The sequence below is a fragment of the Urocampus carinirostris genome, chromosome 3 (genome assembly GCF_059441175.1).
Source record: "Urocampus carinirostris isolate Australia breed hairy pipefish chromosome 3, RoL_Ucar_1.0, whole genome shotgun sequence".
NCBI classification, from domain to species: Eukaryota; Metazoa; Chordata; class Actinopteri; order Syngnathiformes; family Syngnathidae; genus Urocampus; species Urocampus carinirostris.
This window is the reverse complement of record NC_142351.1, coordinates 41,034,410-41,051,718: the sequence shown is the minus strand read 5'-3', so window position 1 is coordinate 41,051,718 and position 17,309 is coordinate 41,034,410. Positions and strand designations below refer to the sequence as shown.

Sequence of the window (17,309 nt, the reverse complement as noted above, 5' to 3'; positions counted from 1 at the left end):
ATTAAAACATATTAGATCTGGGTTTTTTTTCTTAAAGGAGCCACTTTATTGATTTATTTATGTATTTATGTAACTTAACTCTGAGTTAATCTTGTATTTTTATCTTTTCGACATTCGTAATATAATTTTATGTATATCTGCATATAGTTTCTTAGTTTTATTACGCTGGCAACTGTGTGGACAGCAAAGTCAGAATTTCATTGTGCAGGGAATTGAGGTTCCTTTCTGTGCATATGACAATAAACACTTTGAATCTTGAATCTTATTTCAAATCATTAAAATATTTTTGACTGAACCAACACATTTTTGATCTATTTGGTTATTTGTTCAATATAAATAATTTGAATGTAAATATATATTTGAAATGCAGTCATTTACAGTGGGGACGTGTAACGTCATCACTACGAAATTTATTTTTCAAAAAATATGAAAGCCACAAGTGATGGAATGGTATCACTCTACGATGTGATACTCGTTATTTGAAACAAAATAGTTTTGCCCCAGTATCAGTATTTTCACATGCCGCAGCCCGTCAATGCTGGGGTCCGGCTCATCTCTGATGATGGTATGATGCTTTACGCAGAAAAACATGGTGACCAAATGATGAAGGTGCTGTATCTGAGTCAGATCAGGGGGGGTCTCCTGGTACTGGTATCTGTATTAACCAGTACTCTCTGTTTCATGTGGAAGAGCATACCCATACCCAAAAAAATACATCCTGGAAACAGATAGGTGATGCCAGGCTATCTTTGCCCAAGACAAACCACAGGATGAGGCACCCCTACAATCCAGGTGGTTGAGGGATCCGTGAATGTGAATCGCGAAACAGTTTTTGTTAAAAAACATTTTTTATTAAATCGTTTTCTTGTTGGATTGATCTCGCTTGCTCATTAAAACTCTAATCCAGATTGTCTTGCTCAGTGGTTCTCAACTGGTCTGACATCAGGACCCCAGTCCCACCTGGATTATAAACCGCGACCCAAATTGAGAAAAAAAAAATCTGCTTCGAAAATGTATTGAATGAAAGCATTCCACAGTTTAAACCGGAAAAAAAGCAACTTTTTTAATCCAAAATGTCTGCATTTTGATTACTAGATGTTGCTGAATGTGTAGTGCAACTAAAAACGAGTGCTAAAAAGCACAAGGAAGAACACTAATTACGGAGACTCAAAGTGACCAAACCACTCCATTTTGCTAATTGTTTTTTTGTTTTGTTTGTTTGTTTTTAGTTTTTGCCAATCCTTTCACAAGGTTTTTGCATTTGGGGGTACCCGTAGCAGTAAGATGCCAGACACTCATGTCAGCTCCATCTAGGTGAGCCTCATGTCAAATAAATACATTTCTTGGCCTACACGCATTTAATAAAGGAGGTTATAGTTTGTATATTTTTGATCATAATTCATAAATAACATTTGTATACCAACTTTATTGGTGTTTTTCTGTGGTATAAAATGGGAACGCAGATTTGCAGCGAATTATCGCCATCTACTGTTAAGGAGTTCAAATGACGCTCCGCGATTGTTTTTTCTTTTTGTCAGTATTAGTTTGCCCAGGTAAAGGCCTGCTATTTTCTTAAAGCCCCAGTGTGTTGTATTTGACCACTACATGGCACTGTATTGTCTAATGCCAAACAGTGCCAAATACAGCAAGACGTCAGACAAACAAGACGGCGACTTTTAGGTAGGGATTCCGCTATGTCAAAGAAATACAAAATTCTCAACCTAAAAATAAACACATCGTTTTTGTATTTTGGCCTGATATTTAAATCTTTTTTTTTGTTTTTGTTTTTCAGAATGAACCACGAGTTTACACACGGTCCTTTTAATCATTGAAAGATCCCTTATAATAATTCTCCGAAACGCAGTGTTACTGCATTTTGGTCCTTCAATACAAATCAATTTGCTGCCATCGTGAGTCCAAAAACAGTTGCTGCATTGCAACACTCAACACATAGTGAAGCTAAGTAAGCATCATGTGCCAAGATTTGCTCACGCGAACTTAAAGAGAAAATTAAACTAAAGCGCCCACGCGTGAAAATTGGGCACCAAAACAGTGAAACACCTACGCGTCCTAACTCGCCTTCGCAGGCGCATTGCGTCCTCTCATTAACGTGACGTAATTTGGGAATACTGGCGTCACTGTGACGTCATTGACAAGCGTTTCTCCGTGGATGCAGATTGCAGAAATTGTTAACGGCGGATTATCGCAGTGGCTTGTCTTTTCAAAATAAAAAAAATTAGCGATGTAAAAAAAAGAGGAAATAATAACTACCCCTGGGTCATTTTTTTCGTTTGTCTATCGTGTAGGGTTTTTTTTTTGGTCGAGGAATGGCCTTTTTTTTGGAGTCGTTTCTTTGGTAATTTTTGGGGTTGTTTTTACACTTGGGTGTTGAGGGTCTTTTTCCGGTTGTCAATTTTCTTTCTTTGTCCATTTTTGTGCCTTTTTTCCGCATGTTTTTTTTTAGACTTTCTTTCAGGTCGTTTTTTTGTTTTTTGCTCGTTGTTTTGTCCAATTTTTATTTTGTTTTTTGGTCGTATTTCAGGAAATATTTTCATATTTTTGGGCCGTTATTTTCATTTTACAGTCCTTTTTTGCTTTTTAGGTTTTTTTTGGTCCTATTTTAGGTTTTTGGGGGTCTTTTTTTAATTTATGTTTTTTTTGGGGGGGGTCATTTTTTCTTGTAATAATAATAATAATAATAATAATAATAATAATAATAATATATATTACAGTTGATTTTTGGGGTAATTCTTCAGTCTTTTTTCTGTCTTTTGTCTTGTTGTGTTTCTGTCTTGTTTTTGTGCGTCACTTTTTGGTATCATTTATCAGACGTTTTTAGGTCGTTTTTGGGGTCGTTTTTCAGGACATATTTTAATACTTTTTTGGGCGTTTTTTATCATTTGCAGTAATTTTTCTGAGTTTGTTTTGGGTCTTTTTCGAGACATATTTTAATCTTTTCTTGGGTCGTTTTTGGTCATATTTCCTTTTTTCCTTTTGGTTGTTTTTCAGTCCTATTTTAGTTTGTTTGGGGTTGTTTTTAGTGACATGTTTTAATCTTTTTGGTGTCATTTTTTGGTCAGTTTTCAGTCCTGTTTTTCCTTATTGGTTGTTTTTCTTCCCTACTTTAGTTTGTTTTAGGGACGTTTTTCCTGCCGTTTTATTCTTTTTCAGTCGTTTTTGTTCCTTTTTTAGTTAAGTTTGGGACTTTTTGGGGTTGTTTTTCAGGACAAATTTTAGCCAGTATTTAGGTCGGATGTTGGTCATTTTTTCCAGTATTTTTTTAGTTTTTAGGGTCGTATTTCTGTCATTTTTGGGTGTTGTTTTGCACCATTTTTGGGTGGTCCATTATCTGACCTTTTTTTTTTAAATTTTGGTTATATTTAATTTGTTTTTTTGAGTGACCCTTTTAAGTCTTTTCTGTCGTTCATAATCTTTTTTGTTCTTTGGTAATCTTGCAGTCATCTTTTAGTTTTGGGGGTAATTTTTTGGTGATATTTTAATCATGGTTTGTTATTTTTCTGTTGTTTTAGATTTTGGGGCGTTCATCATTTGGTTTTCGAATCCCTCTTTTAGGGTCTTTGCGATAGTTCTTCTGTATATTTATTTTTGTTCTTTGGAAATTTTGTAGTCATTTTTAGTTTTCAGAGTCATTTTAGGTCATTTTTTAGTCCGTTTCTGTTGTTTTTCTGTTGTTTTAGTTTATTTTTTGGTTGCTTTCTTTAGGGTCCAGTTTTTGGTCGTTTTTGTCCTCTGGTCCTTTTATGGCTATTTTTGGGCATTTTTTCAGTCTTTTATTCTGGTTTAGGGTCATTTTTTTGCTTGTATATGAGTCGTTTTTTCGTGTTTTTTGATAATTTTTCAATAGTTTTCAGTTTTGTTGGTTGACATTTGTTCATATTCTAGTAGTTTATTTATCTATTCATTGTTTTGGGTTGTATTTTTGTCGTTTTTTGGGTCTTTTGGGGATCTTTTTTGTCGTTTTTAGGTCATGTTTTTAGATTGCTTTCGAGTTATTTTCGGTAATTTTGACATTTTTGTCGTTTTCGGGTCTTTTTTTGAAGAAGTCTTTTTTGCTCGTTTTTGGGTCAGTTTTTGGTTGATTTCTGGGTCGTTTTTTTGGGGGGCCATTTTGTCTGATCCCTTTTTTCTTTAGTATTTTGTAAAAAAAAATTGATAACTGTTTTAAAGTCATTGTTATCCTCATTACCAGTATAATTATTCTCGCCTGCATCCTCATCATCATCTTCGTCATCAGTGTGGCTTTTCCCATGCAAGCGACATCTCTCTCCCCGAGAAGATCTTGGAAGCAGCCGCTACTGCAGTCATCTTGCATGTGTGAGCTGATGAGCAGGGACGATAGCGGCTGGCTTCTATTTCTTTTTTTCTTATTCGTTCTTGTTTTCCCCCGTCTTTTTCTTCCTTTTTAGCATTATGGAGGTGGACACACTGCAGAGGTGTGCCGCCATGATGCTACTGAGATGAATCATCTTCATCAGTGACGGTGAGTCTTTTTCATAGACATGCTGTGTGTGTGTGTGTGTGTGTGTGTGTGTGTGTGTGTGTGTGTGTGTATGTGTGTGTGTATGTGTATATATATATATATATATATATATAATTGTCCTTAGGTGTGAATGAGCGAGTGAGTTGTCTGTCCCTGTGTGCCCTGCGATTGGCTGGCAACCAGTTCAGGGTGTCCCCTGCCCACACGATGATTGCTGGGATGGGCTCTAGCACCCCTGCGACCCTACTAAGGATAAGCGGTGTAGCTAATGAGATGAGATGAGATATATTTATATATATATATATATATATATATATATATATATATATATATATATATATATATATATATATATATATATATATATATATATATATATATATATATATATATATATATATATATATATATATATATATACATGCTAACAGACTAGCTCTACAGCTACGTGGCACTCCAGCATAAACACAGCATAAACATGCAATGGAAAACTTTAAAAAAAAGATTTTAAAAAAACACTGTTTGGATAAATAGGCGAAAATATTTTTAGGGTAGAGCTTGGAGACTGTCCTTAATTGTCAGTATATCATACCAAAAGTGCTATGACATTTAGAAGCAACATATTTCCAAGCAACATATTTGCGAAACAAGTCATTCTTCTACAAAAAGTCAAAATACATTTTCGTTAGAATGAAGGGTTACTGATTCGATACACATTCCTAAAACAAAGACTTTACTATTTCATTACCAGTGTTGAGCGTGTTATCGAAAAATTGTAATTTGTTACAGTTACTAGTTACTTCATTTTAAAAGTAACTCAGTAACCACCCAAGACTACTGACAAAGAAAAGTAGCGCTATATAGCAAAAGTAGCTATTTAGTTTTGAATCACCATTTAAATTCTTATAGAAGCTGACCCGTGCTTTAAAATAGCCACACTATTAAAATAAATAGAAGAAAAATGTTACACCTACCTGTGGAAGCGGTGAAGACTTCATATTTATTGGCTTGTGCAATCTTGAGAGCCTGCAAACGAACACTTAGCTGAGACACACCATATATATCGGCTTTGGACCACTCAAAGATCTCCTTCTCCATTTCTGGGTACTGTCAAAAGCGTTTTCTTTTTTCTCCAGGCATGGTGAATTGCAAAAATAATTTCACAAATAAAAAGACCAAAATTCAGCACAAAATCTGTGCATTTATTTCCGGTTGGCTTGCTTTTCCTGTATAAGTCATACCCCCTTCCAACGCGCTGCCTACCGTTTGCTACTGATGACACACAACAAAATATGAGCATAAAAGCTGACCCCTGATTTGAGTTTTTTATTTCAAAGTTGTAAAATCGGCTTGGATTCAAATATATACAGTCGGGAGCAAAGGTTTGTGCTTGAGAAACCATAATTGTACTCAGTTGTACTTTGTATGTAAATATTAACACGCCCACCCTGCTGGTAGCGGAATCGAAGGTTGTATGTGACATCAGAGTGATGAAGGAGTGTTCAGCAGCAAGAGGACATCGGTATACATGACCTGCATTTAATGACGAGCAGAATAACGCAGTAATGCACTATGTAGTAACGATAGTAGAATTATTAACACGTCACGGAGAAAAATAATTCCTAAAATAGTTCCTTTGTAACACGTTAGTCTCTAACTCCAACACTGGTCGTTACATTGTATTTCATAATAAGCGATGGGTTAAAATAGGCTCTGTCAACCAATGAATCATTATGCCAGTAACAAATGAAATTTCCGATAAAATCACAGATATAACTGATGAGGCCGTTTCAGAACTGGTCCGCGGGCTCCACCTTGATGCTTAGAAGTGTCCATCTTACACTCTTAAAAGAGTTGGATTAAAATAACGCACATATTGGTCAAACAATGAACTAAACCTAAAACATGGGTCGATTAAAACCATTTCAAACAAAATGACCTGGACTGCTAAGTATAAAACGAACCATTTTGGGGGGTCTGTTCTTTCAAAAAGAAATACTCTGTCAATCATGCGAACATGGAAAGCGTTAGCATGGTAGCAATGAATCTATTTTTAGTAGGAGTGATAACAAAACAGGGATCACAAATATTTCCTCTTTATTGTTGTTTTGCTTTGGTATTTTCATTATTATCATCTAAAGTGTTGTTGGCAGACTACAGTATGTGATTCTTTAATAAACTGTCATCACAATAGCATTTTTTGACCTAAAATGTTTTTGTGTACATCCCTCTTGAAAAGAAATGAAACCAAACTCAAAGTTTTCCATCTTTTTTATTTCAATTGAGCTTACTATATTTTTATGCACGAAATACAAACTGCCTCCAGAATATGTAAAAAAGTATATATGTATTAAAAAAATTTATATATATATATATATATATATATATATATATATATATATATATATATATATATATATATATATATATATATATATATATATATATATATATATATATATATATATATATATATATATATATATATATATATATATATATATATGCTTGTTTCCTTTTCTGACTGACAATGTTCTGGCGGCCCGGCTCTCCAATAACAGGAGAAATAATAACAACATGTCACGACCGGTACAAGCAGGAAACCCAACCGCGTAACGTTTCACACAATGCTTTATTAAGGGATCGTGAAGTCAGGGCGAGAGGAAGAAGACAGCAATATGGTGCTCGCTGGGCAGGAGGAGCAGGAAGTCCTCGCGAACGAAGCATGGTCGGAGATCGGAACAAGTTGGGCAGCCGGGACGGGAGATGGAGCGTGGTCGGGGATCGGAACAAGTCAGGTAGCCGGGATGAGTGAGAAGTCAGGGACCGATACAGGAAACAGAATCAGGATACGGGTAGCCGGGACAGGAGAACAGAACTTGGATCGGGGATCGATACAGGTAACAGAATCAGGATACGGATAGCCGGGACAGGAGAACAGAGCTTGGATCGGGGATCGATGCAGGAAACAAAATCAGGATACGGATAGCCGGGACTGGAGATCAGAGCTTGGAATGGGGATCGATACAGGAAACAGAATCAGGATACGCGTAGCTGGGACAGGAGAATGGAGTTTGGATCGGGGATCGATACAAGTAACAGGTCAGGATCAAAACGGGAGCCGGAGTCAAAAGTGCATGCACTGAGGTTTACAGACGGACTGACAAGGAGTGAATGAGAGCGAGAGTTTAAACAGGAAACGAGCAGCAGCTCGAGTTTCAGTCTCATTGGTTTTACTTGATTATAAAGAAAACAAAATGGCTCTCAGATCAGCCTACAGTAAGTCTCAACAGTGTAAAACGTTTTGGATCGTTTTTCAGACTGTTTTGTGTGCTTCAAATGAGTCCATCATCACTACCATCATATCATAACATTGTTATTATCAACAGATTTTAGTCTTTATTTTAGCGGCATTGAATCGAATGCAACAATGGTCAGTCTAGCTTAATTGATCCGTGGGTGTAAGCACAAATGGCAAGTGACACTCCTGAACAGGGCTGACTGATTCTAAAGCACCTACAATTAAATGAAAATACTTACAGTAATAATACCCAGCCACACACTCTGGCTGCTCAGCTTCCACAAAGCTCTGTACCTCGTGCAATAGTGGTAATACTACAGTGGGACCTCGCTACTTTGCGGTTCCACGTTCGCGGGTTCAGAGCTTCGCAGGTCCAAAAAAATAATGATTTTTTTAAAAAAAGCTTTTTTGAATGGGCGTCACTACTTCACGGATTTTCACTTTTCGCGGGTGGTTTTGGTCCCCATTAACCGTGCTAACCGAGGGATTACTGTACTGCAGTGTACACGTTGTTGGAATTAAATATCAAAATATACCGTTTACCAAATTGCTCGAATTATTTATCCGACTCCATTAAACAAACACAACCTACATTCACCCAACAATTTATGCGCGCTTGTTTCATGAGGGAAAAGATGAACAGAAATCCGACATTTCCATACGGGGGCAGATTTAATTTCATTAACAATTTAACTAAGTGTACTCCATCGAAAACGGCCGAATTAGTGATGTTTGAGTTTGTGGGAAGCCTTTTTTTCAAGTCCTTTAGCTTTCTCCTATTGGCCATCTTTTCCCCGCATAATGGCGCGCCAAGGAAGCCCGTTGGGCTTCACCATCTTGTAGAAGAGTCCCGATGTCTGTGGTACTCAAAACCGAGCGTTTCTACGTCATCAGGGCCTTTCTGCGTCACCAGCGTCTGGATTTGCTGGTTATCCTATTAGCCGTACGTCCCGTTCCCGCCATTCCTGTAAACAACATTTTCCACCAGGGTGCCTTGACCTCGCACCACAGCCCAGTCAGTGGAAATATTTTGCATTAAATGTAATTTGTATTCAATCGTATAAAATCCTTTATAGTCCAATGTATAAAATCCTTCAACGTGTATGCATAGATCTGTTAAAATCTACTTTACAATCAAAGATGTTAATGCTTTGTACTTTCTTGTTTTATTACATTCACCCAAAAAATGAGATAGAAGTCGTTCTAGGGACGTATGCACGAGGGTGGACATTTCACGCGGGGGACCATTTTTGGGTACAACACCGGTGGTTGCCGACCACCTGCCCAACGCTTATCGGTCGTGTTGAAGAGTACGCGATTGCCCGGATTTCCCAATAATCAACTCTTCGCGCCACTTGATCGCGCGTTTTTTGTTTTCACGTGGGCTTAAGGAATTGCGCGTTGACGTCAGCGCGTATCTTTCCGATCAGGTTCGCGCTCGTCCGCAATGCGCGTGCGCGACGCTCACTCCCTCGCCTTGCGAGCGCGCGCGTCCTCGTGTGCTTCCCGGCTGGAGTCAGCATATCTTCCTTCTTCAAGAGGAGGGAAAAACGCTTCTTTTTTCCTCTCCTTCCTTTTTTGGGGTGGGGGCAGCGCTGCAGCAGAGGAATGGGGATAAGAGAAGAAGACGAGCAGACTTGAAGATAGTCAGCAAGGACGCAGCATCATCTGTGAGCATCCCCCAAAATCCTCTTGCGTCGTTTCTCGTGGTAAGCGCGCGCCTCGCGGACGCTCGTGTGCGCGCACCGTCGACCGCGTCGCGAATACTAGAGCATGCGACATTTCGCAGCTGCTGCACGGGCGTGTGCGCGCACGTTACAGAGAAGGCGTTAATGAGGTGGCGTGCGGAGCGGTGTAGCTGACGACGCGCGCGTGCACGTTTGTCGCCTTGTGGCGATAAACCCCAGGAATAGGGCCAGGTGAATTCAGTCACGTTTCTGATTGGTCACCGAATGTGTAAACAGGAAGTAAATTTGCCCCAGGGACTACTAATCATGAGCTAGCAAGCGGCTGATTGTTCCCTCAGGTTTGATTGAGATGCCTAGGAAGTGTTGGGTTGGCCTATTTGTAAATCCGAACTTGTTCTCGATCTTTACTAAAAGGAGTTTTAATATTTTGACTGAAACTCATATCTGCTAAAACTACTGATAAAAACTATCTACCTACCCTGGTCATATCCCTCGAGAGGATTGACAGATAAAAACAAAGAGAGAAAAATACAGAGAAAAGTGGGTGGTGTAGAAAAAAAGAGGGCCAAACAAAGAGAAAGGAATAGAAAGAGAGTAAGAAAGGGCGGACAACAAAGACGGAAAGAGAGAGAAATTGATGAAAAACAATGAGGGAAAGATAGATAGGTATAAACAGAGAGATAAAGAAAGAAAGACAAGGGGAGAGAGAAAGGCAAAAAGAGACTGATGCAGAGAAACTGAGAGCGATACGGAGGGACAGACAGAGAGAGAGGGGGGGGGGGGGTTACGAGAGAGAGAAAAGGAGGGAAAAAGAAAAATACAGCTCCTGTTGCTTTGTGAGTGGCACCTGGCTTTGGTGATATCAAGTGGACACATTTAAAGCTGCAGTTTATTTTTCTCTTGTGCTCCGCTTTGCATTTTTTCTCAGGCCAGATTAAAACCCTTGCTAAACCTGATCATGCCTCTGAGCCAGGTGTTTGACACCTTTGTGTTAAACCCTATGGTTGGCCATCAGGGCCTTCAAGGCCTTATCTTCCATTAAAGAATAAAGTAAATTGTACTGATGTTTTTGACATCGTGGGCCTCAGAGGCTATTCTTTAGCCAAAATCTCAGTTCCGCAATCAAGCAAAAATGTATCAGTACAGCGACTCTTTGATATTGTTCTTGGGTGAACAAAGGGTTCATCCTAAACAAACACCAATCAGAAGTGTAGTGAGTGTGATAGATTAGACAGAAAATCACTTTAACGTTGTCATTTTTCTGTCGATTGCCTGAATCCTTATCTTTTCATATTTTTCATTTGTCTTTTACTGAAATGATCCATTCCGAGAAGGCCCCGGAAGTAGAGGTCCAGACACCAGGGACCCGATGACCTGCAGCAGTTGAGGGATGAGGTGCAGTCCTGGTGAACTCAGTTCTAGCTCTCCGGGTTCCAGCTCTCCAGCAGAAAATCACCTATTTCCTCATGTGAGACCATAAAGGTTTGATCAGACCTGTTCTCTGATAGTTTTTGGCACCTGAATTATCCGATGTGGAAATGACTGGGTAGTTGTGTTTTTTTTTTCTTTTCTTTTCTTTTAAAGTTACCCAATGAATGGGAGCCAGGCAGAATGACATCTGATTTAAGCAGCCGGTCCGAAACCTTCCCACCAGCGCGGATACAAATGACTGATTGATAGGACCCCGATTTGGAGTAAAACCCATCGACTGCTTGATTTTGTCGTGTTTTTCCCTCATTATGGATTTTGAGTATTCCTCCGTCACGAAAGTGAAACCTGCAGAAGAATCCTGACTGAGGTGGAAATGCTCCACGAGTCCGCCAAGCCTTCTGAACAGCCCCAGAGGGTGCCGGGTCCATCTTGATCTTTGTATCAGAGCTTGAAGAAGAACCAGTTCTCTCCCCCCCACTTTCTGTCAGTGGGGGGGAGGGTGGTGCTAAGTTAGCTGGTAGAGGTGTAGATTTTTTTTTTTTTAAATGTTCTGCAGACTTCATACAAGAAGTAGGTTTAGTCTTTAACCAATTTCAAATTGACTGTTAGCTATGGATGCTCATCAAGGCGCAGGCAGCCCGGAAAGTCCTAACCGTGCGGTGGAGTACCTCCTAGAACTCAACAATATCATCGAAAGCCAGCAAAAGCTTCTGGAAACGCAGAGGCGGCGTATTGACGAACTGGAAGTCCAACTAGACCGTCTCAGCCAAGAAAACAAAGACCTGCGCTTGGACCGCCAACCCGTCCCGCCTCCTCCGGAACCTCGTCTTCCTCCACCGCCACCGCCTCCGCCCCCTACGCACTTTTCCTCCATTCCTACCAAACACCAGAACCATCACCACCCCCACAGCAAGCCTCAAACCAACAGCAACCACCAGCATCACCACTATAACAACACTCCGGCGGCCCCTGCTTCAAGCCTCGCCTCTCAGGGGCCTGCGCCAGGTCCCCCTCCACCGCCGCCTCCCATCCCTCCCCGGGATCAACCTCGGGGCCACGGCCGTTTGACCCGCACGGCTTCCACCAGCACAGGAACCAACACAAACTTCGTGGAGAAAGAGAAGGAGCGCTTGGAACGCCTACACCGGAGTAACGCCTCCAACAACCACCACGCCCACACGGTGCATCACCACAAAGCGTAAGTCCCCACTTACCAAGACACGCAACACAATACAACAAATGAGTGAAGCATGTGAATCTTGAAACGGTACATATGGCTCTTTTCATGAGTACATCTGGCTCGGAAATTAAAAAAGCGGAAGCAAACTTTTCCATAACCTACCAATTTTAGTGTATGCGAAGCCGAAGCAATACAACATGCTATTTGTTCGTTCCAAAATATATTCGACCCTTAGCACGCACGTGACGACACCATGACCGACGGAAGTTGCCTGTTGTAGACAGCGTACGAGGGCAGTAAACGGTAAATGGCTACAACGAAAAAAGATCTACTATTCAACATAGTTGGCAATGAGTAGTCAAACAAATATTGTGCATCCGTCGGATGAATTGGCTCACCTTGTTGGAAAGCACAAAGGCCGCTATTTAGAGAAACGCAGGATAGCACGAAAAATGCTAGCGATATAGTCTTTCTCCTGACATATTAACACATCTAAACAAATCATCCACTCTCCCTGACTTCAGTCCACACTATCTGTACCATTATATTGTAAATGGAGTATCCCCATACACCAGTGCTGATCTAAACGCATATTAAAAAAAATTCTTAATGCTTACCAGCAGTGTTCCCTTTAAGCTGCGCGCGTGCGCAATTGCGCACCGCTTGCACATTCTCAGCGCACAAGAAAATCTAGCCAGCGCACAAGAAAAAGAAGCGACTTAAGTCAAAGTTACAGTGCATGATGGTAAAAATACACGTGTTCCCCTGACGTTGTGTTCTAAATGCGGTATTTTGAAGTCGAGTCGAAGGAGAACGAAGTTGAGTAAAGTTAGTAGAGTTTGTCGAGAACCGGCTCCTTCGGCTCGGCTCACTAAAAGGAACCGGCTCTTTCGGGTCCTAAACGGTTCTTCTGGTTGTTTCTGCTTCTTTAATCCCAACATGACCAAATATTAGGTAAAATTAATCACAAAATGACTTAAAAGAAGGGGGTAATAGAACAAAAACGAAAAAAATACCAAAATGAAAAAGTAGTGAAAAGCTGAGAAAAAAAGAAGGAAAATTTAGAAAAAAAGCCAGAGAAAAATAAAAGAAAGAAACGTAGGAAAAAAGTAAATAGAGAACAAAAAGAAAAAAGTAACAGCTCGGAAAAAATAAATACAATGAGACTTTTTTTAAAGGAATTTAAAAAAAAAGTAGAAAATAAACACGGAAAAAAGAAGAAAAAGTTTGTGTTGCATTCAAATAATTTCCAATTATATCAAGTGAATCTTGTTGCCAACATTGTACTTCCACTCAAAAATGAGATAAAGTACAGTTCTGTATCTTGCAACCGACTAAATAAGCCCCGAAAAATGTTAATATTATGCAACAAAATACATCAGGAAATAAAAAGAAATGGATATCTTGTGAAAGAATTGTAAGAACAAACAACGTTTGTAGACCGTACAACCTTTGCAATAGTACATGAGTCAATTCATTCAAAAGAGAAAAATAATTTTGCATTGCCGGAAACACAGCAAAATGTAACTTGATGAAGTTTAAGTTTTGGACATGTTTGATAATGATTTGGTTGCCACACTTGGGATTATGGTTGCTCACTGTTGTTTCAAGCGTTGCTCACCGACTTTGTGTGAACGCTCAGACCCGTGGAAAATTAGAGGGAACATTGCTTAACAGTCTTCTTAGCTGGTATGCTTTAGTGTGCTTGGTTCCACCAACAAATGCACCCCCGTCGAGAATTATTATTTTTTTGAGCGTCTTTGACGTGACTCGTACCTACTTAACAAAAAATAATTTCGGAAATGCTGTACATCTAACGTACCTTGTAAAAAATGTTTGCTGCAAATCTTGGAAAAACTTCAGGGCTGCCAGCACGAGTCACTTAGAACTAATTGCAAATAAACATCGCCGTCTACTGTCTTCATCAAGAGGGATACAATTCCGAATCTGGCTCACAACCTTGCCCACGGCGCAGCAATAAATCACCATCGCAAAAAGTGTTGGTTATGTTCTTCTGTTGTTGTTATTGATATTTGTTTCAACTCAAATCATATTTCAAGTGCTGACCGCTCGGGTGTTTTTGCCGTCCACTATGGGTGTCATTCTGATGGGGAAGGCAACGTGATGTCACGTGCTGAGGGTCAGTTGAGCAAAGTGTCAACTAGAGTTTACACCCAAGGTGTTACACCAACAGACCCCGTTTTTGCTGTACGTCTCTAAGGAATTCTTTATATGGAAGCCTGACGCCGCCCGCCACGCCCGTAGAGCAATTTGATTGTTTGTGCATTAGTCGTGTGCAGATCTTTGCACACATAGCACTTCCCTAAATACATTCGTATCTTTTTTCGTTTGCAGTATTTTGTGACAATTCTACAAAAAAAAAACAAAGCATATTTATAACAAAAATCAGCCTCAACGATCTTAATTAACTGCAGGACAGAGACAATTTAATCATGGTATATTTGTTGATATGTGACATGGGCTTCGGCTTTATTAATATTTAACAGAGCTTTGACAAATCATCAAACGCCACTCAGTGAAATAAAATATGAAGAAGAATAAACTTTTGTCCATAGAGTGGATTTGGTGGTTTTGTTGAATTATGTCTAAAAATACATATCTAAAAAGAAGTTCTATAAATAACAACAAAAAGACTCAAAATATTTGACTTCCAATGCTTTTTGAGTCAAAAGGGCCCCTGCTCTATCTATGCCACATGTAGAAATGTCTAATTAAAAACAGAAAAACCTACAAATATATGCAATGAATGAACACATCAATACATCAAGTAATACCTAAATATATGACATATGCTATTTAGTCATTTATTTATGCATTTTTTCATTTATTTTGTCACCATTTTTCATATTTGTTTATCATGTTTTTGTAGTGTTTTTTTGTTTATTTAGTGAATTGATTGGATAATTGGGGATACATTCTGGCAACCAGCAAGATTGATACTGAGTAACAAAGCCCGTTGGAATCAAGCAAAGACATCTCTGTATAATAATTTTTGTTGCACTCGTAAGTAAATGTTGAAAACAATTTAATTAATATTGACTGCTGCACTACTTAAATTTCTCTACGGGGATGAACAAAGTATCTATCTATCTATCGATTTATCTAGTTGATTGAGATTGACAGCTGTGGACAGAGTCCGCAAAAGGGTGTCTTAATTGCAGCACAAAGTATTATTTACTTGGACATTTCCCCACTGACTCTGTCAAAATGGTACTTGGTTAACTTTAAGTGGTATGCGACATTTTTAGTTACAACTTTCAATACATCTAGTGGTCGGGCTCCACCGGTCGTGAAAACTCAGGATACAACGCCAAGCACAGTCATCATCCGTTTAGTTGCCCGGCAACGCAATCTTTCAAAGCTTCCCATCAGGAAGTGACCATCCCGTGTGAACTGATTTCTCTTCGGAGTGTCTGACACCAAGCGCCGGTCACGGTGCCTGCTGTTGCTAGGCAACCTTGGACAGCCCGCCGGAAGGAGCTCGTTCGCCGACATTCGCTAAGCGTGTGCGACGCTCGCTAATACTGACAAGCGTGGCTAGCTTCTCCCGGGTGGCGCAACGTGGCCGTGACTCATTCGGATGACTTCTTTGCCATTCTCCCCTGTGGTCCCCGCAATGAGAGCTCATGGTTCTCGAATGTATTTATTATGGGAGGGCTGGTAGCTGTCGCTAGGGACTGTAATCCCTCATTGGTCGTGGTTCATGGGGTTTGGAAATGCCCCTGTACTAGCCGAAAATCTGCAAAGTACCCGCCCCGCCATTGTACCATGGCTCTGCCAGCCCTTTTTTGCAGCAATAGTCGACTAAAGATAATGGATCGCAACCGCACGAATGCTATTCATTTAAGGTGGGCCACAATAGCATGGCAGTATAAAATGCACTCTGCTGGCCCCTACTCTCAGCAATGGTTGACCAGAGATAATGGATCGCTGCCACAACTGTGCACGTCATTTTAAGAAGGCCAAAACGGCAAGCCTCACAACATAAAGATTTGGGATAATGAATAAGCGGAAATACAGTAACAACTAAAATGGACCCGCCAGGCCCAACAAAAGTGCGCTTTGTCAGTTCTCGCTTGCAACAGTTTGCGATCGGGGATAATGAGTCACACCCAAAAAATTTTGGGCAGGCGACAATGGCACGCTTCAGCGTCCTGAAACAGAAATATTAAAGTGCCAATGCATTCCCCTGCCTTCAATAGCTGACCTGGGATAATGGATCGCGGCCACATCCGTGCATTTTGTTTTAGGCAGCCTCCCAACAAAAGTGCCTTGTGCCAGTCCCAGCTCACAGCAATATGGGATTTTAGATAATGGATGGTGGCTGCACGTACGCAGTTCATTGTAGGCAGAAATACACTAACGACAAAAAGGAGCCGCCAGGCCTGACAAAAGTGCGCGCTGCCAGTTCCTGCTCACAGCAGTATGTGAATGAGGGTAATAGATCGCGGTTACATGAGTGCAGTTCAATATTTGGCCAACGGTGAAAAAGTCAACAGAACCAACAAAAAACGTCCTTTTCTCCCAGGAACTGTCAATAAGAAGATACTGCGTTTCATCTTAGGTTAGCCAAGACTCCCAACAAAAGCTCCTTTTGTCGGTCCTCACTCACAGCAATATTGAATTGGGGATAATGCCTCCTGAAGAATATCAGAGAGCATTTTTGACATAACGTATTTATTCACTTATTACCTACATTTTTTAAGAATATAAAAGAACGCACATTTGTGGTGTTAACAGAATTTGAACGCAGATTGGATGAGTGAGAGTGCTATTGATATAGAAAAGGCATTGGGTTTTATCTTTTTATCACACATCATCTTAAAACTGGGTAACAGAGAATACAATAGAATACAAATTAATGACATTTCAAAGTGTGAAACACACCACTGCAAGTTAACATTTGTCTCTGGTACCGTGGCAAAAAATTATGTGATAAGGATAATGAGAAATCTACTGCCTTTTCTCCTGTCATCTATACCCCTGGGTAGCCAGTGCTCTGTCTAAAGAAAGAAAGCTGAACTTGGACCTGTTAAGACTTTGCATGGCACAACAGAAAGTTTATGTTTTGTGGACTTTTTCTACGAAGGACCCAGAGTGTGTCATTTGGTTACTATTTCTTCTCTGACTTTTGTTCTGTGGAGAATCCAAAAGGGTTATTTGGTTGTGGATTTTCGGAAAACAATA

The 17,309-nt window shown here is 39.9% G+C and overlaps 1 protein-coding gene across 6 annotated transcripts in view; it reads left to right on the top strand.

Moving 5' to 3' along the window:
• The first annotated feature begins 4,258 nt into the window (after positions 1 to 4,258).
• LOC148369719 (IQ motif and SEC7 domain-containing protein 1-like) overlaps positions 4,259 to 17,309 on the top strand; it is a 106,523-nt gene continuing 93,472 nt past the window's right edge. For 2 of the 6 annotated variants that reach the window (XM_088331872.1, XM_088331866.1), the window contains exons 1-3: positions 4,265 to 4,501; positions 10,825 to 10,972; positions 11,075 to 12,119. In XM_088331872.1, coding sequence (XP_088187998.1) covers positions 11,533 to 12,119 — 587 coding nt within the window. In that variant the 5' untranslated portion in view covers positions 4,265 to 4,501; positions 10,825 to 10,972; positions 11,075 to 11,532. Of the gene's footprint in view, positions 4,502 to 9,033; positions 9,512 to 10,824; positions 10,973 to 11,074; positions 12,120 to 17,309 lie in introns of those variants that run through there. The other 4 variants (XM_088331867.1, XM_088331871.1, XM_088331868.1 and 1 more) reach the window with 4 other exon arrangements.